This window comes from Mus musculus, chromosome 8 (genome assembly GCF_000001635.26).
Source record: "Mus musculus strain C57BL/6J chromosome 8, GRCm38.p6 C57BL/6J".
Lineage (NCBI taxonomy): Eukaryota > Metazoa > Chordata > Mammalia > Rodentia > Muridae > Mus > Mus musculus.
In genome coordinates this window covers 93,144,195-93,171,609 of record NC_000074.6, presented here as the reverse complement: position 1 = coordinate 93,171,609, position 27,415 = coordinate 93,144,195, and the positions used below count along the sequence as shown (strand labels likewise).

The following is a 27,415-nucleotide window of genomic DNA, read 5'->3' as shown; positions in this document are numbered from 1 at the left end:
GTCACAGAATACACCAACATGATGCATCATACTCACATAACTTAATAGTAATAAATAATGTTTTAACTTGTGAATGAGTAACTCATAATGTGAAACAATGATAGTAGTGTATGAAATATACTTGCCATTATTAAAAATGTGTGAGAATACAAAGTTAAGCATTTTTTCCTTGTGTGTATGTGTGTTTATCTCTTACTATCTTCAAAGGGGCAAGGCTGTAAAATCTCCCCAATTTGCTACTCTGGAGCCTGAAATTTTCTCTCTGAGTTACCCTATGGTAGGCACTATCTATCCCCTGTTGTGAGTTATGCAAAGTTCTGAGGTTCCAAGGTTGGGGGTGGAAACATGGGATTGTCCATAAGAATCAGTAGTTGGCAGCTCTAGTGTTCTGTGAGCAAGAGAACACTGGAGCCGTGGAAAGGACATTGTGAACTCTGCATGAATCCCTGTCTCCGCAGATGCTGGAGCCTCCACCTATATGTATGAGTTTGAGTATCGCCCAAGCTTTGTATCGGCCATGAGACCCAAGGCAGTAATAGGAGACCATGGTGATGAGATCTTCTCAGTATTTGGATCTCCATTTTTAAAAGGTAATGTTTCTTTGCTGTCAGAGGCCTGGGCATTAGGAGGCCTGAATTTGAGTCCTGGCTTGACGACCTGTACAGGTTTCTCCTTTCCTTCCCAGTTAGCTTTCCAGCCACTCTGTAGCTGGGTTGAGCTATACCAGGAGTCAGTCCTGAGCTTTCACACACATGAAGGAAGCTTGTGTTCATGTGTCCCCAGACACAGTTACTCTCAGAATCATGACCTGTAGTGCCAGTAAGAGAGATGATAGGCCAGCCACAGGCTTTACTTTGGGGGAAGCGTGACACTGATAGACTTTCTTCCCATAAGAGCATTGCTAGGATTTGAGTGAAGAAACAGTTCATTTCTAACCCTGGACAAAGCCTATCATATTTTACCCATGTGTCTGTCTATATATCTGGGTCACATATTTGCCATCTTTTGTAACATGATACTTAGGGAAGCTTTCACCACTGTCTTCAGTACACTGCTTTCCAGTAGTTATGTGTAATTAGCAATCTAACTCATGTTTCCCATGAAATAAGTATCTCTGGGCCTCTCCCTGGTTGGTGATGTCTTAGGAACTTTGGAGAAAGAGAGAGATTAAGAAAAGACCCAAGAGCTAGCAACCCTACAAAGACTGAGGAAACTCATAGTTCAGGTCAAGCATGTGAGCATGGGTGACAAAGGAAGCCAGTATGTGGTAATCTATTCTTAACTTGAAGTTTAGACTATCAGTCAGTGTGTTCTTAAAAGGTAGGTTTTAAAAATAGTAAGATGTGTGGAACCCGCTATGCAAAGGTGCTATTGTTAGAGGCTCCTAGAAAACTGTCTTGACTTTCCACTTCCTCGTGACTCTTAACTGGTATTTTTGGTATTTTCCAACAACGCCCTCCCCACCTCCTTGAGTTGTGGTTTCTTCCTTTAAATACCCCCTTACCCAGCTACTCGGGGCACCACGGTCCTCTACCCCTGCATGGTGTATGACTGTGGGCCCGAGAGCGCTCTTGAAATAAAAGTCCTTTTGCAGTTTGTAGCAAAATAATAAAAATAAAAAATAAAAAATAATTTTTAGAAATAGTAAGATGTAGAAAAGGTCAAGACTCTAAGAAGGTCTAACTTCTAAGAAGCTCCTAGGATGATGACCATGATCAGAATCATCACTCCTGCTATGTGACTGCTAAACAAATAAATAAAGCCAAACAAAGCCACTTGGCAAGTATCTGAAGCTTACTCCTTCTTCTCCATACAGATGGTGCCTCAGAAGAGGAGACCAACCTCAGCAAGATGGTGATGAAATTCTGGGCCAACTTTGCTCGGAATGGGTGAGTCTTGTGACAAAGAAGGGACAGATCTGGAGGTGTGGTGTAGTTGTACTTTTTGAAGAGGAGTGTCTTCTCAGGTTTGAGTGGCCAACCTCCTGTCTCTGTGACCACAGCACTCCAACAACGAAGGCTAGAGTAATCTGATTTAGAGCTTTGATGGAGCTTTTGAGATAATTCAGCATAAAGAATGGGATGTGAATTTTGGCTCAGAAACTCAGAGGGTTCAATTCTCAGTCATTTGACCTGCTTGCCCAAGTTGTTTGTCAGTGTAGAACATGGTAGGATAATGTGATGGCTAGATCTCTTTGTCTCTCCATCTCACTGGCAGTCAAAGAGTGGAGATAGAAGAAAAGTTGAGGGTCTTAACATACTTATCAGGGTCATGTCCCTTAGGATGTGCTCCTTCCAACTAAGCCTACCTTTAGAGTTCCTACCATGTCCCAGGAGCACTCTCAGCTGAGGATCAAGTCCAATAGGGCTAATATTAATCTCTGAGGCTCCATGTTCAGAATCCAGAAATCTTTTAGTTAGTGTGAGTTCTGAAAGACTTAGGAAGCCCTTTCCCCAAAGCCTTTGGCTCCCACAGCCTCTCTGGGGTTGATTGTGGTCATAGTTTAATTTGAACCTAGGTAGAAGGTTCAAATCCTGTCTCTTCTAACTCATTAGACTCTCTATTTAGAGTCTCATCAACATTATTCTCAAAGCTTTAAGCATCATGCATTTTTAATGCTGTCAACAGGGACTTCAAATCTTTCTTTTGCAATCTAAGCATAAACCTTGAGGACCTCATTGCACTTGCATTTTGACAAAAAGAAAGTCGGGGCAAAGGTGGGTAAAGAAGAATAAGGATAAAGGTGAAACTAGAGACAGCTCCTAAGAAGTCCTGGGAGCAGCTTTCATTTTTATTTTTTATTTTTTTATTTATTTTTACATAGATTTTTTGTTTTCTTTATTAGATATTTTCTTTATTTACACATCAAATGCTATCTCCTTTCCTAGTTTCCTCTCTGAAAATTCTCTATACCCTCCCCCCTCACACTGCTCGCCAACCCACCCACTCCCACTTCCTGACCCTGGCATTCCCCTATACTTGGGCATAGAATCTTCTGCAAGACCAAGGGCCTCTCCTCCCATTGACGGCCGACTAGGCCATCCTCTGCTACATATGCAGCTAGAGACACGAGTCCCACCATGTGTTTTCTTTGATTGGTGGTTTAGTACCAGGTAGCTCTGGGGGGTACTGGATAGTTTGTATTGTTGTTCCTCCTATAGGGCTGCAGACCCCTTCAGCTCCTTAGGTACTTCTCTAGCTTCTTCATTGGGGACTCTGTTCTCCGTCCAATGGATGACTGTGAGCATCCACTTCTGTATTTGCCAGGAACTGTATTTGCCAGCCTCAAAGAAGACAGCTATATCAGGTTCCTGTCAGCAAAATCTTGTTGGCATCTGCAATAGTGTCTGGGTTTGGTGGTTGTTTATGGGATGGATACCCAGGTGGGGCAGTCTCTGGATGGTCATTCCTTCAGGCTCTGCTCTGAACTTTGTCTCTATAACTCCTTCCATGGATATTTTGTTTCCCCTTCTGAGAAGGATCAAAGTATCCACATTTTGGTCTTCCTTCTTGAGTTTCACGTGTTTTGCAAATTGTATTTTGAGTATTCTGAGTTTCTGGGCCAATATCCACTTATCAGTGAGTACATGTCATGTGTGTTCTTTTGTGATTGGGTTACCTCACTCAGGATGATATCTCAGGATGATATCCTCCAGATCCATCCATTTGCCTAAGAGTTTCATAAATTCATTGTTTTTAATAGCTGAGTAGTACTCCATTGTGTAAATGTACCACATTTTCTGTATCCATTCCTTTGTTGAGGGACATCTGGGTTCTTTCCAGCTTCTGGCTATTATAAATAAGGCTGCTATGAACATAGTGTAGCCTGTGTCCTTAATACAAGTTGGAGCATCTTCTGGGTATATGCCCAGGAGTGGTATTGCTGGATCTTCCAGTAGTACTATGTCCAATTTTCTGTTTTCATTTTGATCTGGTGCATGCAACTCTGGCTTCTCAATGAAGCAATCTCCTCAACAAGGGTACTCTGCTTCTACTCAGCCTTAATCATAGTCCTTGGCTATGGTGGTGGGGGTGGTGACAGGGTTTTGTGTGTGTGTGTGTGGGGGGGGTGTTTGGGTTTTGTTTTTGTTATTTGGCAAGATTGAGTTTTTCTATTCTTCCTGTTGTTTTTGCCTATGAGTCACACCACAAATATAATTAAGGACAAAACAAACCTTGCTGTACTACCTAGATGCTCTTGTACCTTTGAATGCCCTCCACCATCGAATACTCTTTAACTCTGTACCCCATATGATATCAGAATGGACAAAAACAGACAAATCTGTTGTGAGAATGGAGCATAAGTGGCCTCTAGTCCAGATATCCTTCTCTATGGAGCCATCATGAACTTGGTTTCTCTACCTTTCTTCCCTATTAGAACCTTCTAGAATCCCCATAAACCTCCCTTACTGCATTCTTCACTCTATATGGCACACTCCAAACATTCCCAAACTCCTTCACATACCAGTAAAAAAAAAAAAAAAAAAAAAAAGTTTATCAGAACCACATGAGGGGGAGGGGTGTTAATCTCAGCAAGATCTACTTTTTAGTAATAGTAGTAGTAATTCCATGTGTTATCATCTTTCAATTATTGAGACAACATTTCCAAAGTTTATCAACTTAAATGATGAAGGTTTGATTTTGGCTCTGACTTTCTCTTGAAATTTTCACTTTGAGCCTATGACAGTGGACTGTGGTGACTTTAGGTGGCATCTGGTCTCTTGGTACTCAGGAAACTGATGTAGTTGTTTTGTTTTGTTTGCTTGCTTCTTTTGTGTGTGTTCATGTGTGTGTGTGTACATGTGTGTGCAGTCAGGAAGCACTGAGATAAAGGACTGAAGTCCCAACATGGTGCAAAGCCGACCCTCAGTGACCAGATACTCCCAAGTAGGTGCCACCTCCTGAGGCCTCCATGAGCCCTAACATAAGTGTAACCTGAGCTTCAGCTTTCAACACCTGAGGCTTTGGAGGAGAGCTAAGATCTAAAGAACATAGAACTTTCTAAACATGAGCAGGCTGCCCTAGGAGTTAAGGAACTGGCATGGCTGTGGAAGGTAGCTTCTTGGCAGAGATCCGCCAAGGTCTCCTTGAAAAATATCTCAGAGCACCATGGGGACAGCACAGTTGCTTTGATGAATTCTTTTCTTTTTTTCTTTTAATTCTGTTCACAGGAACCCCAATGGTGGAGGGCTGCCCCACTGGCCAGAATATGACCAGAAGGAAGGGTATCTGAAGATTGGTGCCTCAACTCAGGCAGCCCAGAGGCTGAAGGACAAAGAAGTGAGTTTTTGGGCTGAGCTCAGGGCCAAGGAGTCAGCCCAGAGGCCATCCCACAGGGAACATGTTGAGCTCTGATCAGGAGGGTCAGCTGTGCTTAAGAACCTGGAGTCAAAGGAGTATTATTCCACAGAAGATTTTTGTAGAAAAATAACACTTATCTTTGAAGCTATAACATTATATGGTATTTTATACAAATGCATTAAAAAGGAAATATTTATCTCCTTCAACTTGTAAAAATAAAATAATGTTTTGAAAATCAGAATTGGGTCAATGTCTGTCTTGGCAGGTTTTAGTTGTTGTTTTTTTTCCTTTTTGTTTTTCTTCATTCATTCATTCATTCATTCATTCATTTGCTTGCTTGTTTCTTTGTTTTGTGTATGTTCATGTGTGTGCAGTGAAGCTTGAGAAAATGCCTCCATCAGATTGTCTGTGGGCAAGTTTGGAGGGCATTTTCTTGATCAATGATTGATGTAGGAGGGCCCAGCCCTCTTTGGGTGGTGCTACCCTGGGGCTGGGGTCCTGGGTTGTATAAGAAAGCAACCTGAGCAACCCATGGGTAGCAACCCCGGAAGCAGCAGTCCTTCATGGCCTCTGACTCAGTTTCTCCTTTCAGGTTCCTACCATGAGTTCTTGCCTTGGCTTCCCTTAGGGAACTATGACTCAGCATGCATAGTCAAATAAACCTTTTCCTCTGCAAATTCTTTTTAGTTATGATCTTTATTGTACCAATAGAAACCTAACTAATGCAATGCCTTTGGCTCAAAATTAGTCTATGTGCCTCAGAGAGGGATAGACGAAGAGAGAGGAACCATAAAAAAATTAAAGAAACAACCAAACAACAACAAAAACCCCAAACAACAACAAAAACAACCTTTCCCAGTGAAGACTTCCCCATAGATGCATAGATGTAATCCCTTCTTTGGTTAACTGTCTACCGTATGCATAATCTATCACCTCCAAGAACCCAGTACACCTCTGGCAGAATTTCACAGAAACTGTATGAGGATACAGAGAGTGGTTGGACTTTCAAATGATCATCTAGTAACCCTCTGCAATGCCTTAATCTCTTTATAGGGTCTCGAGGAATCTTTTACAGATTCTCTTAACCTTTCTCATTAAAAGGCTGTTATGCTCAGGAGACACTACTTCACAGCAGATGTGAACATGTCTCACCTTTCCTTTCCAGAGAGATATTCTCATAAATGAAATGAGAATGACCAGAGTTTTCTAAGTGCTAAAGGCAATGTGTGGTCTAAATAAAAATACAAAATTAATTGAGAACCACAGACCCAAGAAGAGGCTTACACCCATTCCAGACTCCTCTGTAGATGTCCTCCAGGTGCTTATGAATAAGTCTGTGGACATGTTGCAATACTGGGATAAATTTTTCTCTAGGAATGCATAAAGCACACCACTACTCCATTTCCATAAGGGAACTATACTCTGCCCACATGGGGGAATCTTTAGATACCAGATGAAGGCTTATTGCAGCCAAAGGAAAAAGTTGTAAAGTTCTGTAACCCATTGCATGAATAGAACAAATAGTACTGGACCTAAGTCATCATTATTGCTGCTGAGAAACAGGGTCAGCGAAAAGACTTCATCTTACCCACCCAGGGTTCTAAGATTAAGACAGGACAATGACTACGTAACCCACTCCTCATTAGCATTGAGTCAGTAGATGTCCTGTATCAACTAACAGAAGTCAGCTAATGGGTGTGCCAGTGTGGGAGAACTCTCTGGAGTCAAGAAAGCAAGAAAAAGCAATTTCAAAGGTGTGAGGCAGAATTAAAGTGTGCTATTTTATTTCAAATTTTATGTAGCTTATATTGTAGTGTGAAGTTACAGTGTGATGGTTCAAAGATGGGTACTGAAAGCTCAAGCCAACCATAAACGATGTTTCAACCTTTGATCATTGTCTTTCTGCATCTGCCTTATTTAGCTTCATTTGTTGTTCTCCAGTTCCATTTATCTATCTTTTTGTAAACACAAAATTTTATTCTCAAAAATGAAGAACAGTCCATATATACAATGTGTATATATACCACATTTTCATTATCCACTCTCATGGGGCCAGTCCAAGTGAACAAGTGAGCAAATCATTAAGGGATAAATGATTTGCTCCTAGGGAAAGGAGAGCAGGGCAGGCTGTATGTCCTGAAAACAACTTAGAGCATCTAGAAGGCAGGGGAATACTAGAACAACATCATTTGTAATGCTGTCATTGATATCAAATCAGATTAAATATTAGTGGTTAGTCATGATATGGGTCTAAAATGACAAGTGAGGGGATCTTCACTGGACTCTTCTAGCTGAGTGGCTACAGCCCAGCATCTTGGTAGGATGGTGTCAGTAGGGCTCCAGAAGAAGAAACACCACCTGTGTATACATTATGGAACAGCCACCACCAGCAAGTCCAACATTGCCAAGACTGTTGCTCATGCTGACCCCTCTGTGGCCATGTCAAAAGGACTAGTCAAGGACTTTAACTGATGAGTGGACAACACGATTATCTGGCAGGAAGAAGAAAAGACTACATCCAAGGCAGTGGAGTCATCCAAGATCATCCTGGGAGGATCCAGTGTCCACATGGACTGCAAATCCCATGTGCATGGTAACCCATGGAAATACCATGCCCTTTGAGCAACACCAGCCATTGAAGGACAAGATCTTGAGATCTCTGCTCATGGGTGGACTGGGCTCAGTTTCAATGGATTGGTACAATTTTCAAACAAGAGATCAGCAACCTTTTCAAATGGACAGAGTTCAACAAATAGTGATTCATGAACTTTGAGGTACAAAAGGGCATGTTCAATAAATGCCCACTCACCACTCACCCCCCTTTTTTAAACATAAAATTCTAGGAAGGAGCTCTTGTTATTTGCCACATCCACTCTAGTAAAAGGTGTGTGGCTGGCCCAAAACCTTGGATGCGGTCCTGAATCAAAATGTTTCAGAGAAACTTAGTCTCCTGGAGCCGTGGCATCCTATAGCATGAATGCTCCACATTTGTCCCAGGTTGAGGGGCCAACTGAGTCCAGTCTGCAGCAGTTATTCCTTCTCACTCTGTGACTCCTATCAAATGATTGTCAAGGTACAATTACCATCCTGATGTCCATACAGATTTGTAGATTCTTTTATGAAAATTTGATTCATCTATGAATATATGAACCAGGGTAGGAATTCTTATAAGAAAAAAAAAATCACCCTGTGAAATTCACCATGCTGGCTCCACTTGGTTCAGTATTAATGATTGTGATGATGAACAATAAAATTATTACAGGTACATATAGCCTCTGATAATTGCCTTCAAGAATGGCTGGAGGATGCTATCGTTGTAGGATTTGGGGAATGGAGCCAGGTAGATGCTAGACAACCTAACCTAATTCTAATCAGGAAAACCAAGTCAGTGTTTTAATCCAGCAGACATGGTGAAAGATCATAACCAGGCATATTATACCAGCTCCTCAACATAGACTCAGTCATATCAAGTACAACCCCATGGAAGCAGAAATTCTACAGAAGGCCCAGAGAGATGCTTTTTCCAGAGGCAATCTCAACAAAGTAATCTTCCAGGTTAAAAAGAGGCTTCTGGACCCCTTTGGCCTGCTTAAAAAGGATGTCCAGAGATGTCTCTGGGCAGCTAGCATTTGCCTCTTTCACCCCCAATAAGGCTTCACAGGAGTTAGTAATGAGGAATGATAAGGTCAGTAACCATATGTTGACCAACCTAGATCCCCTTCATTTGGTTGTAGTGTTCAACAGTAAGCAACTGCAAACCCAGCAAATTTGGGATCTATTACTATGTCTATAGGATCTCTTACACCAGGAAGAGGTGTTCACATAAGTGACAATAACCAGGAATGATCCTTAGGGTAGGGTCAGTGCCCTGGTTAGTATAATATGTTCTGCCTGTTGGTAGTCCTGGGTAGGAGGAGCCATGACTCTACAGTTATGTTCTAGCTGACAATAGAGTGTGTCATGTATGGCTTCTTACATTTTGGTTGAGCTCTGTATAAACCATGTTGGGGCCAGGAAAAGGGGAGTCAGAAAGGTAAAGGAAGTGGTCTAATAGCTCAACAATCAAGAGAATTAGTATTTTATGGCTTTGAAGAAATACAAATAAGAACAAGTATAGCAGAGTTGGGGGAACATCAGTGTGGGAAGGTTAAGGGAATTTGTAGTAGAGTGGTGTGTATAGCACTAGCATGAGTTGGAGAAAAGGTGTGTTGTTCAATATCCATGAGTTTACTTATGTTTTCCTGTTTCTTTTGCTGTTGATTTCTAGGTTCATTTCATTGTTAAATATAATACCAAAAAAAATAAAAGCTTCAGTTTTAGTCATTGTGAAGTCTGCTTTGGGAACCATATTTTCTATTACAAAGAAAGTCTCATGAGCTGCTGAGAAGATTCTGGGCTCTGCAGTGTTTGGGTAGGATGCTTTGCAGAAGTATATTAGGTCCATTTGACTTATATTAATGTTATTTACCTCAGATGGTTCTCTGGTTTTTGGTCAGGTTAGTCTATATATTGGTGACAGTGAAGTGTCAATGTCACCCACTAAAATTCCCCCTGGGTTCAATCTATTTATTAACAAATACTTTTTTTTATTTTTTGAAACTTGTAGTGCTGATATTTCGGTGAATAAATGTTTTCAATTGTTACATCTTCATGATGAAATTTTCCCTTAATCAATACAAAGTAACCTTCTTTGTGACTTTCTGACTAATATCAATTTAAAGTCTGTCAGATTGGGAACAAAGACAATTTCTTTCTTTCTATTTCTGCCTTCTTGAAAAGGCTTCTCCATCATTTGATCCTAGGCTTTGTCCTCCATGGTAACAAGCACTCCTTGGAGGCAACAAACAGGTGAATCCCAATTTCTTTTTTATCTAATCTCCTAGTCTATATCCTTTGGCTAGGGAATTGAGAGCATTACATTTCCTGTTTGTTTGCTGATTTTGTAATATTTGGTATCACCTCCTCTATTTGGTTAACTACATCTGCACAGAGCAGGGAAAAGTCGAAAGGAAGTTTGATTCATGTGGCTCCAGCATTCTCATTTGGAATAAAACTTTACCTTCTCTGACCTTGCAGCCTTATATGTACCCTCTTTGGGTTCTACCCAATGCTACTCCTGTGATATTTTCTTTCTAAGAGACTGCCTGTCTGTTTGTTTGCTTCTCTGTTTAAGGTGCTCTCAAACATAGTGATGCTGGCATATCCAGTGTCTCCAAGCACAGCAGGCTGTGAGGAACCTTATGGAGAAAACCTATGTGATGAATGGGCTTCTGTCAGGCTTGATGATGAAAATATTATCATGATGTTTTTGAACATAAAGTCAGTGTTGATGAATAGACAAGGTAGTACATCCAGAGAGAGAGAGAGAGAAAGAGAGAGAGAGAGAGAGAGAGAGAGAGAGAGAGAGAGAGAGAGAGAGATTTCCCTCACTGTAGGGGAGGCCATGCTGGAGAATGTGCTACTTCTAGTGTGTGACAACATACCTGGAAGAATGGGGAAGCAGCTAAGTTAGTTAGATCCAGTGGAGCATGAACTTCAAAAACCATAACTAACAGCATGATTATAAAATTGGGGAAACTGGGTGTTTTGTTATTTAAGAATAAGAAAATGTTAAGTCTTTCCCAAATGGTATTCTTAATATACTCTTGTGATCCAACAGTGTGTAATGAGTCCGAATTTAGGTTTTTTGTACTTGACTGCTGGTGGCTCTTGGTCTCCCTATTCCCTCATTTTTTTCCTGCTTCTCTAGAAAACTTAGTGAGTAAGAGCAGGACAGGTTCTTATTTTGGTGCCATCAGAATAGGCAAACACACTTTCCTTAAATGCACAGTGCACTCTGACCAGTGTTGTTTTTAAAGACATGGTGGATTTGCTTAGGAGACCTGTCATGCCCCTCACAAAGCTCAAGAGTGCATGTAAGAAAACTGTTTACAGTATTTTTGAAACAAGCATGCTCATGTAAGTGTGTGTGCATCTGTGTCTGTGTTGTAGGTATATCAGTGTTACCTTCTAAGGCAATGTAAATACATGTACACAGAGGTAAAGATTAGTTAAAGTAAAAGGAACATACCAGTCATAACCCATATGTACTCAAAAGAAAATTCAGGTCTCAACATTAATATTGAATAGATTAATACAGTAGAGAAAAAAATGGGAGACTTAATTATGTCTAAAGGTTCGTCTCACCAGGTGGCCCTACCTGCAGGACTGTGAACAAGGACTGGGGAACCACCTGGAAGAAAATGGGGGAACAAGAAACACAAAGAACAGACAGCAAAACTAGAGGTCCTGATCAAGCTAACAAATTTTTATTTTTCCCACAGAGGTTATATATTCATAGGAGCAAGAAGGGGGGTGGAGGGAGATTGCTTTGTCTCTGGGTAATGCACCTGTTCCCAGGAACAGGATATTGACTGGGTAAACAGTTCAGCAGAAGATCAGAACAGAATGGGTTAATAGGCACCTATTCACAATATTTATAGCTATTTGTTTTCTGCCTACTTCAGGATCTATGTCTATTTGTACTCAGCTGAGCTAGTACTTTCTCACAGAGGCAAAGACTTTATGCCAGCAAGCACTTAAGGCAGTTAATGTTCAAACAAGGTCGCTCCCAATGACCAGAAAAATATGACAATCCTTAATATGTAGACAGCTAATAAAACAGTCACAGATGGTCAACTGGATATCTTAAGTTTGATTCCAGAAGCACGCCTTGGTACAGGTTTGAATACAGTTTGCATGGGAGACAGTGCTATCAGAGAGCACTGTGGGTAACTGAGGAAGTCAGAGGGAGGGAATGCTGGTGTGACTGCACTGTGTGTTATTTTACCTGACATTTTGATTCCTCACTAATTACCCATGGTTCATCTACTGTAGATGTTTGCTTTTCTGGCTACTATGAGTATTATTAATAGATATTTAGATTATAACTATATATTTTGTACTAATACAGCATGGATAGGAAAGATCAAACAAAAGGAAACTAGAAATGTAGTCATAAAAATGTTCTCACTATACTCTATTCCTCTCCACACTTTAAATGTTCATATATTAACTTGTATCTTGCTCACTATCTTCATTAAGTTTTTATTGCTATGAAGAGACACTGTGGCCAAGGCAACTATTGTAAAAGACATTTAATTGTGCCTGGCTTACAGGTTCAGAGGTTTAGACCATTATCACCATGGCAGGAAGCATGACAGCATTCAGGTAGCCATGGCACTGCAGGACCTGAGAGTTGTACATCTTGTTCCAAAGACAAACTGGAGAAGATTATCTTCCAGGCAGCTAGGATAAGGGTCTCAAAGCCCACCCCCACAGTGACATACTTCCTCCAATAAGGCCACACCTACTCCAACAGGACCACACCTCCTAATAGTGCCACTCTCTAAGCCAAGAATATTCAAACCACCATAACACCATATTAATGAATATTTTATTCCAATTAATCTTATTTTAGTTCTTACGGTAAAAATATGAATGGTTTATACACCAAATTTAGTTTAGACCATTTGGGGTTTTTTTGTGTAGTAATTTCTGAGCCATCTCTTTTATTTCCATACATGTTTTTATTTTCTTCTTACTCTTTAACATAGCTTTATATATTCCCGTTTGAAATTTTCCTTCAGAAGCTTTTAGATCACAAGTTTGGTGGAGACTTAGTCTCTTATTTCTGTTTGCAGATAAATGGATGCCCATTCTCCTTCCATTAGGGTGGTCTCAGTTTTTGCCTTTAGGTCTATAAGTTTTGTGTCTACCCTCTTCCTAGATTGTTGCATTTTCTGAGTTGAAGAAACACATTGTTTGAAGTTTGAGGGCTGGGTTTAGACTTTCCTCCCTTCCTGGGTGGAAGGGGCCTCTCTTCTCTGGGTGCTTGATCTTGGTTGCATATCTTCTACCTGCCTTCTTCAGAGTATTTTTTTCACATACTAAAATCAAACACTCTGCCTGGGCTCCCTAAATATCCTTAATTCTTATGAGGATACTTTGATGTGTGAACACTTCAACTTGATTCGTCATGGGGAGAGACAAATGGAGGATCTTGGTCACTGGTTTGTTCCATCAACTTTCCCAAAGAACCACCTTTCTCAGACCCATCACTATGCAAATGTTCTCTTATTGTCACCTCTGCTTTGCTGTCATTGCGAACTATAAAATAAATTATCATTTTCTTCTTGTAAAGTATACAACTGGATTTCTTTTAAAGATTTTATTTTCTACACATACACACACATGTGTGTGTGTGTTTTCAAGTGTCCCTGGAGGCCAGAGGAGTGTGCCAGATTCTCTGTAGCTAGAGTAACATGTAGTTGTGAGTTGCCCAACATGGATGCTGGGAATGGAACTTAGGCCCTATACAATAGTAGCAAGGGCTCTAGCTCTTAACCACTGAGCCAACCTCTCCATTCTTAAGCAACTTAATTTTTAAAAAAGTCTTATTTTACTTACCACTCCCATTCCCACTCTAGATACAGCTATTCTCCTGTTGAGGGAGATATTAAAAAAAAAAAAACCCTGCCAACTCTCTGTGCTCCTCCTTCTCTCAACCCACCAACTCCCTGGTGGGGCAGGACAGAGCTCCTGTACTCCTGCTGCTGGCAACTCTCTCCAGCTAGCCCCCGCAGCACCTGGCTTGCTAGTCCCTGAAGCCACTAGTTCCCTGTCCACCATTGGCAGCTCCACATTCCAGTAACCAAGTAAAGCAAAACTTTTAAAGCTTATAAATAACCAGATTTATGTATTAATAATTTCTCAATTTACGGGATGACAATACAATAATATCTCAGCCAATTGATAATTATAAAAATTTTATCCCAATTATTCCACTCTTATGATACCATGACTACCTGTGGCTAATTAAAGCCATGCTGGTCACATTCACTGCCATCTTCCCTTCCCCCAACAACCCCCTGTGATGTTCCCTGTCCCTGCAACTCTTAGCACTGCCTCCCTTTTCCCTGTCCAATCACAAGCCTCTGCTGCTCTAATATAATTGGACAGGAAAAATCCTGCAACATAACACCCTTTCTGTTTAATTTAAAAAAAAAAAACTTTCTCTCAAAATATAAATTGAGCATCACTATTGCCATTTTGTAATTTATAAAGTACAAGATAGACCTAACACCCAGTCCATCATTTTTATCAATTAAATAGAACCTCTTTGATCTATCCTAATTTAAAAGACTTATAATTTTACACCTGACTTATGTCCTGGCTTTAGATGGTATGTCATCTAAAACCATCCTCTCAAATCTGGTCTCTCAAAGTAAATAGCCTGGGTTGGCTAGGAGACTATGTAGTTTTTCAACCCCATCAGAAATCCAAGAACAACTAATATTACCTGAAAATATGAGAAGCACAAAATATAGCTTCCAAAACTTAGCCAATTTATAGAGACCGCTGATCACCTGGGCAGTCCCATAATTGGACTGGGTGTTAGGTATATCTTGTACTTCATAAATTACAAAATGGTAATAGTTGTACTCAATTTATATTTTGAGAGAAAGTTTTTTTTTAATTTAAACAGAAAGGGTGATATGTTGTAGGTTTTTCCCTATCCAAGCACACTAAAATATTAGTGCAGCAGGAGGCCTGTGATTAGACAGGGAAAATGGAGGCAGAGCTAAGAGTTGCAGAGACTGAAAGCATCTGAGGAGATAGGTAGAAGATAGAGGCGAATGGACAGGAAGAAGAACCTGAACCAATGTGGCATTAAATAGCCATAGGTAGTTATGATATCATAAAGCTTAGAATAATTGAGATTATTTATCTACTCTAGGTGGGCGGCTTTTATTATTATGAATTGGTTCAGAAACTATTGTTTTGGCATCTTGTGAATTGAGAATTTATTGATATATAAATCTGACATGTTAATTATAAGCATCGAGGGTTTTTTTTTTTACTGGGTTACTGAAATGTAGGACCCCTGACTACAGGGGTTTATGGCAGAAAGGGAACTAACGGCTCCAGAGATAAGTGAACCAGAGCTGGGAATACAGAAATCAGTTGCTTGGGGGGGCTAGCTAGAGCCAGAGCCAGCAGGACTGCACTGGGGCATAGAGTTATGGTGGCTGACTGCAGGGTGGACGGTCATTGTGTGGGGCTGGCTTGGCAGCGAACAGAACTTGGGAACTCTGGCCCAGCCAGAGAGTTGGTGGGCAAAGATTAGCCTGGCTGGACCACACCAGAACAGAGAGTGGCCAGCAGTAGCCCAGGTAAGTCTGCCAGTCCTTTTTAAATATTTCCCACAATACTCTCCCACCAAGACTATGCTTTCCAGTGCCCCCACCCCCCAAAAGTGTTTGACTAGATTTCTTAAACAGGGTCAAAGCAAAGCTTTATAATCACATCACTCGTCTCCACAAAATGTCCAAATGTTCTGCAGAGAGCAGCACCGTAAAAGAGAAACATGGTTATTTTCAAGGTTCCAGGGCTGCTAGTGTTGAGGAACAGAAATAATACCACAGAGTTCAGTCAGAAATCAAACAGTACATATTATATTTTATCTTGCCCCACATAGGTACATTCTGGTGGCCTGAATGCCAAACATTTTGGACATTTCAAATAATTCATAGATAAGGTCTGGAGATGTAACTCAGCCATCAAGAACCACGGGTGCTTTTCTGAAGGACAGGTATTCGATTTCCAGGACCCACACATTGCTTAGCAGTCTATAACTCCATCCCCTGGTGTCCTGAAGCCCCGCCTCTTCTGACCACTGTGGGTATTGCATGCACATACTGCATAGACATATATGCAGACAAATACTCATACACATAAAATAAAAATAAAATAAAATCTCCAAGAAAGAAAGAATTCATAGATAGATGCATGTGTGGATGATTAGATAAGGGATTGTGGTTAATATAGTTTATTTGCCATGAGAACAATGTAGTTTTTGAATGAGAATTGTTCCCATAGTCTTGGGCATTCAAACATTTGATTCCCAGATCGTAGTGCTGTTTGGGGATATTTAGGAAATGTAGCCTTGTAAGAGGAAGTATGTCAGTGGAGGTAGGTTTGAGAATTTAAAGACTCATCATTTCTAGTTCACTCTCTACTGTGAGCTTACATTTAAGTATTATGAGCTCTCTGCTTTCTGTTCCAACCATCTGGCTTGTCACGTGTCACCATGCTTCTGCTCTGCCATTGCAGACTCCTCTATCTCTGGATACTCTCTCTTCCTTATGTTGCATTTGGGCTTTGTGTTTTATCACAGCAACCAGGAGTAACTAATACAAACATTCTGTCTAATCATCCCTGCTCCAGAAGCAGTGAGATCATTAATAGAGAAGGTGTACATTGGAGCTTCAGGCCACCAGGCAGTAATGGTAAGCACCAGGAAAAACAAAAACAAAAACAAACAAACAAACAAAAACCATTGGCCGAAGGGTGAGATTACAAAACTTCTAAACTTGAGAACCTGTCTTCTAAGAAATAGTGGCCCATGGAAGCTAGGAAGTGTGCAAAGCTCCTGGCTGGCCAACACTGGGGATGTGAAATGCTCTTAATTTTCCAGCTTGTGTGGGAATCCTAACCCAAGGCTTCAGCCTGCCTTCATGCATTTGCTTGCTGGTGCCTACCTTGAGAAGTTCAAGACACACTGAGCATTTCAACTAGAAGTGTTTGCATAAGAGGATGGATGAGTTTGTGGCCATTTAGTATCAGAGAGTGGGTAGTGTCTTTAAAGATAAAGAAGAGTAAACTCTTAGTGGGTGTGGCTTGGAGGTCCTAACAAACACCCAGGGAGCTCTTTGGAGGAGGGGGAGCTTTATGTAATTATGCTAATTGGTCTTGAGGTGGGTCCACAGCAGGAAGAAGACTTTCTATTTAAGCAGCAGACACCTCCCTGTCTCCAAGAGATCCTGGCCTTCCTTCCACCATGTGGCTCCATGCTCTGGTCTGGGCTTCTCTTGCTGTTTGCCCAATTCTGGGTAAGTACTTCTGGATTACAAACATTGGGTTACACATATGGAAATCTGTCTTTGATGAAGTAGGTGAAATGTATACAGGGCAGGCACAAAGCAGAGCACTGACCCTTGTGCTGGCTTAGATGGGCGACTTTTATACCTCCAAACAGATTATGTTTTAGTTGGCCCTCTATTTAATGTCAGAAGGAAAAGAGGCCTTAGAAGATTCAAATGACTATCAATGACACAAGCTTAAAAGTGATTAAACCAACCATGAATCCAGGTTTGATCTACCCCCTCTGATGTGTCCTCACATTTTCTCAACCATCAGGACACTCACCCTCACCACCCGTGGCGGACACCACACATGGCAAAGTCCTGGGGAAGTACATCAGCTTAGAAGGATTTGAACAGCCTGTGGCCGTCTTCCTGGGAGTCCCCTTTGCCAAGCCCCCTCTTGGATCCCTGAGGTTTGCTCCACCACAGCCTGCAGAGCCCTGGAGCTTTGTGAAGAATGCCACCTCCTACCCTCCTATGTAAGCCACTGGGGTGGGGACTTTTAGTGAGTATGTGTTGAGGTAAATTATTTAATGTTAATTGGGGGGGTTCTGCCATAACTTAGCTCCCAAATGAAAGACATACAACCTTTTTATTGATAGTAAGACTTTAAAGAACTGGAGTTGGGCAGATATTTTATCTCTAAGCTATTTTGTCTATTTCTCTATCAATAAACCTGAGATAAAATTTACCATGTTTCACCTGGGCTTCTCTTACACCAACTGACCAGCCTTCATGGCCAGGTTTTCATGATTCACCTATTCAATGGCATCTTATCCTCTCTTTGAGTTCTCTCCCCTGTCTTGTGGTCCTACCTCAGACCCCAAGCCCAGGAACTAAAATTCTGCTTACCTCTCTTCTTCCCAGCTATAGGCTGTAGGTATCTCTATTGACCAATCAAGGATACCTTGGGGGACATGGTTACACAGCATCACTTGGTGTAACTGAGGATCTCCTCTTCCCTGAGGTATCCAGAGCCAGTACTTAGATTTGCAATGCATAGCAACAGACCAAACCTATCTCACAGTGATGCAGGATGGAGATGAGGCAATCCTCTGACAAGCTATATTAATAGTTATTACTGGCACCCCTGAGAGCATGATTAAATATGATCTAGATAATAAATACTTTCGTAATTTTCCAAACTCTTTGTTTAGCACAAACTTACGGAGCACCTGTGGTGAATCTGTAATGTTCTGGGTTTTCAGAAACTATCAAGGGAAACAAATCTGTACTTCATGAATCTTTCATCGTATTTGGATGGAAAGGGAAAATGAGAAGTCTGTGGATTAGTACATCAACTATATAATATCCTAGAATATCCTGTTATAAGATGAAGATATTGGACCTTAGCTGGTCATGCAACAAAAGCCTTTGGAGACTTTGCTCACTCCACCTGAACATGGAAGCTTGGGGTCAGAGCAGGAAAAAAAATTCATCTTAGCCGACCCAGCACACTATGTCTGATACAAGGCTAGAATTTAGCTTTTCTGAGTTTCTCCCACAATGATGCCCTTCCCTACATCAACAGGTTGCCTATCAATGTACCTGGCTGTCTTGGTAAATGAATGTCTTCTGAGAACTATATAGCACATTTATCTGGTGTAGGAACACAGTCAACTACAGACCACCATAAAAAGTCCAGGAGGACAAAACCCTGTCCAAGAACTGCAGGAAGTGACATCTCATAGTGTAGGTCACTGTACACTTTCTTTCTCCTTGGTCCAGAACATCCCAAAAATCTCCAGGAAAAGAAGAGGTACTAGGGTCTTCTCCATCCATAGGACTCAGAGAACCCAGAGATTGGCATGATTTCCACCTCTCACCCATGGAAATTACTTCAATGAAGTAATAGGAACTACTTTTATAGGCTCAAATCTCTCAGTGCAGGATCAGGCCCAGGTAAGGTGCTCACTCTGGTGGAATCTCAGATGTTCTCTCCCCTCCCAGGTGCTCCCAAGATGCAGGTTGGGCAAAGCTAATCTCAGATATGTTCAGCACCTCAAAGGTGATCCTGCCTCTCAAGTTTTCAGAAGACTGTCTCTACCTGAATATTTATAGTCCTGCCAATTTGACAAAAGGCAGCTGATCGCCTGTAAGTGTGGGAAAACTTAGTCCAGACTTTAAGTTCGAGCATCTCGATGTTCTGTGGGCTTAGAAGCTGATAAAGGCAGCAGGGGTCAGGAGCACATAAGTCAGGAGTGATTCAGGGACCACAGCTTCCTTCCAGTTTTCACCTGAGTTCTTACTCCAGTGATGCCAGACTTTTGTAGAGAGTACTATACAACTCAAATGTAATTTTCCAAGACTTTACAGGAAAGAAGGAAAAGAACTGCCTATCCTAGTTATGAGAATCCTATCCTGATGGCAGTTAAGTCATGATTTCCAATAAAGTCACAACTGGGAGGAGTCTTAGGGGGAAAGTGAACAACCCAACATGATACAGATAGAGAAACTGAGTTTCTGGTGGGGAAGAATAAAGAGCACGAGGAAGTGGAAATTCAGGTCTCCTGGTTTTCATGTGTGTCTTCATAGACGGGGCCAGCGGAGCAGGGAGATGGCTTCATTCTCAGGTCACCTGTGACAGCTTTATTGACAGATGAACAATTTCACTCTCCCATGAAGGGGAGGGAGGATGGAGGATGCTGGAACAATCTCAAAAGCATGTTGCCTGCCTGTATGCAGCACTCCAGGACTTCACTCTGGCTCATTTCCATGTCTGGCTGCCTTTGGCACAGTCTGATGACCAAATGATTCAGCATTTCACATGGGAACACAGTGCAGGAGAAGGGGCAGGATGCTAGGTAAAGATGACAAGATTGGGAGAGAGTTTTCTAGAGAAGGCAATCTTGAGTTTGTAATAGGTCAGCACCCAAAACCTTCCCAGAAGCCCTCTCTGTGAGACCCAGGAGTAGCAGACAAAGTGTGGAAATGTATGCTAAGATTTGGTATTTCCTGTGTTCAGAAGTCAGTGGGAGATAAGCAGAAAAACAAAACAAAACAAACAAAAAAAACAAACAAACAACTTGGTGACACCCATCCTTTAAGTCATCCTTTAAGTGAGCATCCCAGAGGGCATCCTTATCTGGCCTTCTCCATGGAAAGGGACACAGAATGCTGCTTATAATAGACTTGGAAGTGTAAGTACTGTCTACCATGGACCTTCCTGGCTGTGCCTCCTTAGGACAGCTGTCAATCATCTCTGAGCATCCAGTCCCTCATTTGTAAACTGTGAATAGCTGTTCTGTGTCTGAGATGGATTTGTCCACAAGTAAAACTTGCATTTGTGCCTGATTCCCCATAATTGTTCTCAACATTGGAGCCCTTGATACCCTTTATCAAGAAGCCAACAGCTATTGTTGGAATAGGAAGATAGTAGAACCTTAGCAGGCCAGGCAACAATACCTTTGGAAACTTTACTCCTCATACCTGGACCAGAGGTTCTGGTACCTAGAGAGTCAAATATGGGGTCAAAAAAGGAAACATTTAATCTGTTCCCACAGAGCCATGCTTTCATGGATTGTTCCGACAGGTCTATGAAGATACATAACCTCTTCAACACATCATCACCCACAAGCCTCAGACTCAGCCTTTATTCTTAGGTATCCACAGTTCATCTTCTGCAAGCTCCAGAGATTCAGAGGGTGAAAATGGGGATCTTGAGATTATGGTAACAGGAGACCCTCTAGCTTCAGGCACATGCACTAGAGACACAGGTTCTGAGCATTAAACCTGGGTCTGCCTTCATAAAGATGAGAACAGAGCCCTTTCTTAACCTCTCAGCCTGTTTCCTCACATGGGAATTGCCATATAAAGCTCAGTGAACTGAATCACAGTCCTGCCTGAGAGCCAACAGCCATGCTGACACCTTAGGGTCTGCCTCATGGCTCAAGAGCCGTCTCATTGCACTCTGGTCATGGAACGGAGTTGTTGATCAGCTCATCATGTTGCTGACGGGAACTAGCGTCAGGATCAAACCCTGAATAATTCTCTTACTGGCTGTAGTTTCTCCGCAGGAAGATTCTCCTCCATTTCTTATCTGTTACACAGGAAAGTATTATTCCTTTCCATATGGAGAGTTTATTATTTATAGTGCATAGATCAAATCTTGGTTCATTATACCCCCATAATATTCTCTCAAATTAATTGTATTATCACAATATTATTTTACACACCTTCACTTCTTTCTTGATGTTCATGTTATTTAAATTAAAGAACATGGATTATAGATATTACTTCCCTCTTCCACTCAAGTTTCATCAGAAAGCCTGAATCACTCTAGATTCTGAGATGATGGTAGCCAAATGAACAAAGACCATATTGAATGAAGTGGATGTGAGCTGGGAGTAGCATAGTGGAAAGACTCAAGCTTAAGGAAAGGCACACTAGGAAGGGATGACATCAGGGCAGCGGGTTTCTCCCCAGACAATCCCTTACCATAGAGATGTTTAATTCATCACTGAGAAGTTAAATGAGACTAAGCTGAACTACAAAGTCTGTCTTTTTTTGTTCATGTTCAGTTGCCTGAAGATCCTGTGGTGATGAGAGGACCCTTGGCTTTTATGGGTTCCATGATAATCTCAATTCTGTGTCTTAGGAGGATGTGAGAGATGAGAAGAAAGGGTGGGGTCATTGAGTGGCATGCATCCTGGGCCTTATCTTTGAAAGTAGAAAACAAGAATAGTCAGCCTTTTGCAATGTTCCTGGGAACTGGTGTGGTTTGGGCAATGACCTCCAGTCACAGCCTAGATACAATCAATTCATATGAACTCAGCTTGGCCCTAAATCTTCAATCTACTGCCCGTGTGGCTTTATTGTTGTCCAGGTAATGATGTGGATCCATGGAGGTGGATTGATGCTAGGTGGACCTATGATGGACTAGCTCTCTCTGCCCATGAAAATGTGGTGGTGGTAACCATTCAATACTGCCTGGGTATTTGGGGATTATTTAGGTAAGATTTTACATTTTCTTCACTGTATATTAACTAAACTTTGTTTTGGTTCATTTTGTTCACTAATGAAACAAACATCCAAGGTTGGCTAGATATAAGAACACATATTTATTGAAAGGTTCTTAAGACTCAAAATCCAATGTTTGTGTAAAAGACTTATGAATGAGAACACTTTCCTGGGAAGTAACATAGTAGAAGAAGAAAAGTTAGATTCCTACATGAAGAAAAGATGTGACAGGAGAGAAATGAGTGATGGAAAGCAGTCTTGCTACTTCTACAACAAAACACTCCTGGAGAACTGAACAAGGTCCTATGAGCACTACAGAGATCATCTTGAGAGTGATGCACCAATGGCACATTAACCTTGCACTTAGCCTCATCTCCTCATGCCCTTCCAGTGCTCAGTACTGACTTCTACAGTAGAGCCAAGAGCCCAGCTCTGGACTGTGCAACCAATATTACCCTTCCTTATTACCACACTCAAAGTCCTATACCTCTAACATTTATAGTTTCTACAATCACATGTTGTTATAAGTCTGCACTTTGAATGCCGTAGCTGCTCCAGCAAGGGGTCTATTTGAGCAATGTTGGATCCTCAGTGCAGTATACATAGTTTCTAGAATATGAGTGTAGAGTCCCATATAAATCAACACATTCAGGATTATAGGCAGGTAAATTCTTCCCCAGCCCCCTGTCAGTGCTGTGATGTCCAACCTGATTCTGAAAAGCTCACTGAACCTTCCCAGGCCTCCTGGCTCTTGAGGACCCTGCCATGACATCTCTGTCCCCATTCTACCCTGTCACCTTGCAGCACAGGTGATGAATACAGCCGAAGGAACTGGGCTCACTTGGACCAGCTGATTGCACTATGCTGGGTCCAGGATAACATTGCAAACTTTGGAGGGAACCCGGATTCTGTAACCATCTTTGGAGAGTTAGCATGAGGTGTCAGTGTCTCTATCCTTGTAAGTTTTCTTTTCATCAGACTCCTTGCTGGGGATAGATTGATATAGCTATTAGGTCTGTGAGCTGAGTACATGTGAGGGAACCTATTAGAAAGCAGCCAGTACAACATCTTTACATTCAACATCTGTGTTCAGGTTGACTCTTTGCTGCACAGAATCAGATGATGGACAGCTTCAGGTGTATAATTAGCTCTTTTGCTTTTATAAACTTACCATTAATTTTTTTTTATTCTCCGAGCCATGAACATCTCCAGTGTCTCTGCTCACTTGGTTGATCTTGTTCTCCTTACTAATTATTTCAGTATTAGGTATCACTCTACAAGTCCTGGGATGCTGTGATGAGTACCCACTACAAATGGGAGGAGAGAAGCAATAAGCTGGACCAAGTGTCCTTGTTTGGGTCGAAGTTGCATCTTTACATTAAGGAAATTCAAGACCCAAGAACAGTCTGGGGCTTCCCCTGGGGTTAAGAAGGCAACATCAGGTTGTCTTAGGGATGAGAGGAAAGGGGGTAGGAGAGATGGACGATCCAGTGGGGAAAGGTAGGGCAGAAGATGTGGGTCACAATCATAGGCTGGGCATATGAAGTGTCTTGCTGATGTGTGGAATTGAGCCATAGGAACTGTGAGGGAAGCTACAGATGTTCTGGGAGCCGTAAGAAACCTTACTGTCCTCAAAGTTGAGCAGACATTCAGCCATGGAACCAACACACACTGGCATCCTACTTGAATTCTCAGAGAAAAAAATTAGAATTTTAATTGGTTACTATATTTGAGTTGCAATTTTTTAAAGTGTGACCATTTGCACACAACATTAAAATAAATGATTAACTATTTCATGCAATATTGACATAAGATTTAGTAAATAGAGAACATGGTCAGTATTTGGAAGAACATAAAAAGAGATGTGGAAATCCTGGAGAGATGGCTTAGTGACCAACTGCCTGCTGTTCTTCCAGAAAACCTGATTTAGTTTTCCAGCAACCACATCCACAGATAACAACCACCTGGAAACAGAGGAAAATTCTTATTTTAAAAAGATTTATTTTATGTATATAAGTACACTGTAGTTATATTCAGACATACCAGAAGAGGATCCCATCACAGATGGTTGTGAGCCACCCTGTGGTTGCTGGGAATTGAACTCCAGACAACTGGAAGAACAGGCAGTGCTCATAGCTACTGAGCCACCTCTTCAGCCCAGAGGAAATTTCTTAAGGAAAAAAAATCTCTAAAACCCCCTATGAAGAATCAAGTCTTAAATAACAACATACCCAGGGATTGACACTTGGCTGTTACATTTATTTATTTTCGTCTTTTCTAAAGTTCCATATATATTCATGTATATACACATAATTATATGCGACATCATATCTTTTTCTATATATATCATGCACCACTTATTCTCCATCCATATCCTCTTTCCTTTTTCTTTTTCTTTTTCTTTTTCTCTACATATGCAGCAGTGTTGTTTCTTTAGTTCCTTTGTCCAAAAAAAAAGCTTCTTGTCATATAGTAACATGTAAATATTGTCCTTACTAGTAAGCCCTCTTCTGTATTGCTACCTTTCTATAATTGAGTAATATTGCATTGTCAAAGTAAATCCTAATTACATAATTGTGTATTAATATCTTGGACTAAATCCAATTTTTACTATTTGAACAATGCATGCGCTTTCTAAGAAATGTTCACAGATCTCTGTGATCTTTGGTGTTAGGGTAAATTGTGAACAGTAGAGAGACAGACAATTTGTACAGGTAGGTATTACAAAGCCTTTTATTGGTATTGTCTTTCCAATAGTTTGGATTTGCTCTGATAGGTGCTGGTAGTGTGTTTTTGCTCTGTGAAAACTCTGAATTTCTGCCACATTCTGCTGAGACGCTCTTGGGAAACATCAGAATAAGCTGTCTGGGATTTGGGCTAGGATGGGTGAGAAGCAGTTTTATCCAGGGTCTCCAAATGTATGGTCAGGAGGTAGGGGGAGCCCTAAACAGCAACTGTGCCATGATTCATAGTAACTTTGACTTTTCTTTTTACTATGGAGAAATATTCATCAAAACAACTTAAGGGGGAGTTTATTTTGACTCACAGTGTAAGGTTGCAGTTTGCCACAGCATGGGCGTCATAATTATGAGAGCTGAGGTGATTGGTCACATGGACACATAGAGAGGATTCAGAACAGAAGCAAATGGTGCTGCCCAGCTCACTGATGACCTTGGGTCTTCAAAATCATGTCTTTTAACATGGGTCAATAAATCAAACAAGTGTGGTATCTTTCCAAGTGCAACCGGATTCATCTCCAGAAACTTGCACCATGACAAATGTGTATGAGATGCAGATAAGGATACCCCAGATTGGGGCAATTCCCCTTAGCTTAGATCAAGCACCTTGGATTTAACTATAGCTTGACTTTCTCCCTAGTTGCCTTTATCATGGGCTGATGACCCAGTAAGTCTGCATTCCCATTTAAAGGAGGCCTAGATACTGGACAGGCTGCTAGTCAAGGGTTACAAGAATGCAGCTGCCATTAGACATCTTCCAACCTCAATTAATCTGATACAGAAACTCGCCCACAGCTGTGCTAACAGATTTATTTCTAGGTAATTCCTGATTTTCTTCTTTCAATTTGATGTTAACCACAAAACCCATCTTAGGAGTATAAAATCTCTCCGCTTCCAGGTCTTATCTCCTCTGGGCAAGGACCTCTTCCACAGAGCCATTTCTGAGAGTGGTGTGGTCATCACTACTAACCTGGGCAAGAAGAATATCCAGGCTACGAATGAAGAAGGTCTCAATTGGGCATTCCTGCATCAGTTTTGAGCTTCCCTTGGGTCTTCTCTGGCTATTTTGGCTGCAGGTTGCTGCTGAGATAATCAATTCTAAAAGTACTATTGCTGGGCAGCAGGACTATCTTTTGGCTCACAGTGAAGGCACATTCTGCAAGCTCTGTGTACCTTCATGTGAGTAATGTTCCTCAGACACCCTGGGATTCTGGACAGAAACTGAAATATGAGTTTTTTGTTGTTGTTGTTTTGTTTTGTTTTGTTTTTTTGTAGCTAACCTGAAGGAAAGTTGTTAGTGAGTGGGAAAAGCAGTATATGAAACAAAAAAAGACCTCATCCTTTATTTCAAATGGGCTCCTTAGAGGTATTCAAGTTAAAGAACATTTTGTCCAGTGGTGTGTGTGTGTGTGTGTGTGTCTGTGTGTGTGTACACCCATGTGCATAGGCTTATGTGAAATGACCCACTCATGTTATTATTCCAATTAGTAACAGAGGTAATATTCTGTGGGATATAGTATCTACCTCTGCTAATTTAGAGCAGTAGTTCCCAAACATTCTAATACTGAGTCTCTTTAGTACAGTTCCTCATGTAGTATTGACCCCCAACCATAAAACTGCTTTTGTTGCCACTTCATAAGTGTAATCTTGCTAATGTCGTGAATTGAAATGTAAATATCTGATATGCAGGATGCATTCCCGTTTTTAAAAATTGATCCAAAGGGGTCAAAAGGAAAAGTTGAAAAGTGTCAATTTAGACACTTTACAAACCCACTATCACCTGACAGAATAAGATGTAAGAGCAAAACCTGGTGATGCATGACTATAATCAAAATACCTGGGGAAGCAGACAGAAAGAAGAAATTATGAAAGATTGAGGCTATCCTGACCTACTTAGTAAAATCCTATCACAAAAACTTCTTCATCATCATCATCAATAAGAATGAATGAAAGAAAAAAGCAAGAGGTAGTGAGAGGAGAGGTAGGGAGAGTAGAAGAGGGAGAAAAGGAGGAGGAGGAGGAGACTGGGCTAGAATCTACTGTCGACATCAACAGAGAATATAGTCATTACTCTTGACCTCTGGTGTTGCCTGTGATCTTTTTCAGGTAATTGCTGTTCTTTTTGGGTGTAATAACACCTCATCAGCTGCCATGGTTCAGTGTTTGCTCCAGAAGACAGAGAGTGAGCTCTTGGAGATCACAGTGGGAATGATAAATGTGTGTATCCCTGCTAGATGACTATTCTGTGTCCTTGGCCCCCAACTTTATTCCTTTTGCTGTTCTTGTCCTGGATAGACTCTAAGGGGACAGTTTCTCAGATCTTGGGAGGAGTGTCAACTTTCTGACCCCAACTGAGAGTTTCATTTCCTATTATGAAACACCTCAAATGTCAAAAATTAGTCCAATTATATATTTCATGATAAATTGCATGGAAATCTTTCAAATCTATGA

The 27,415-nt window shown here is 41.2% G+C and overlaps 1 protein-coding gene and 1 pseudogene across 1 annotated transcript in view; both read left to right on the top strand.

The window, feature by feature from the left end:
• Ces1d (carboxylesterase 1D) overlaps positions 1-5,538 on the top strand; it is a 31,733-nt gene extending 26,195 nt beyond the window's left edge. The window contains exons 12-14 of the mRNA NM_053200.2: positions 459-590; positions 1,817-1,889; positions 5,172-5,538. Coding sequence (NP_444430.2) covers positions 459-590; positions 1,817-1,889; positions 5,172-5,355 — 389 coding nt within the window. The 3' untranslated portion in view covers positions 5,356-5,538. The remainder of the gene's footprint in view (positions 1-458; positions 591-1,816; positions 1,890-5,171) is intronic.
• Positions 5,539-17,172: 11,634 nt separating this feature from the next.
• Gm45910 lies at positions 17,173-27,123 on the top strand (annotated as a pseudogene).
• Positions 27,124-27,415: the final 292 nt, after the last annotated feature.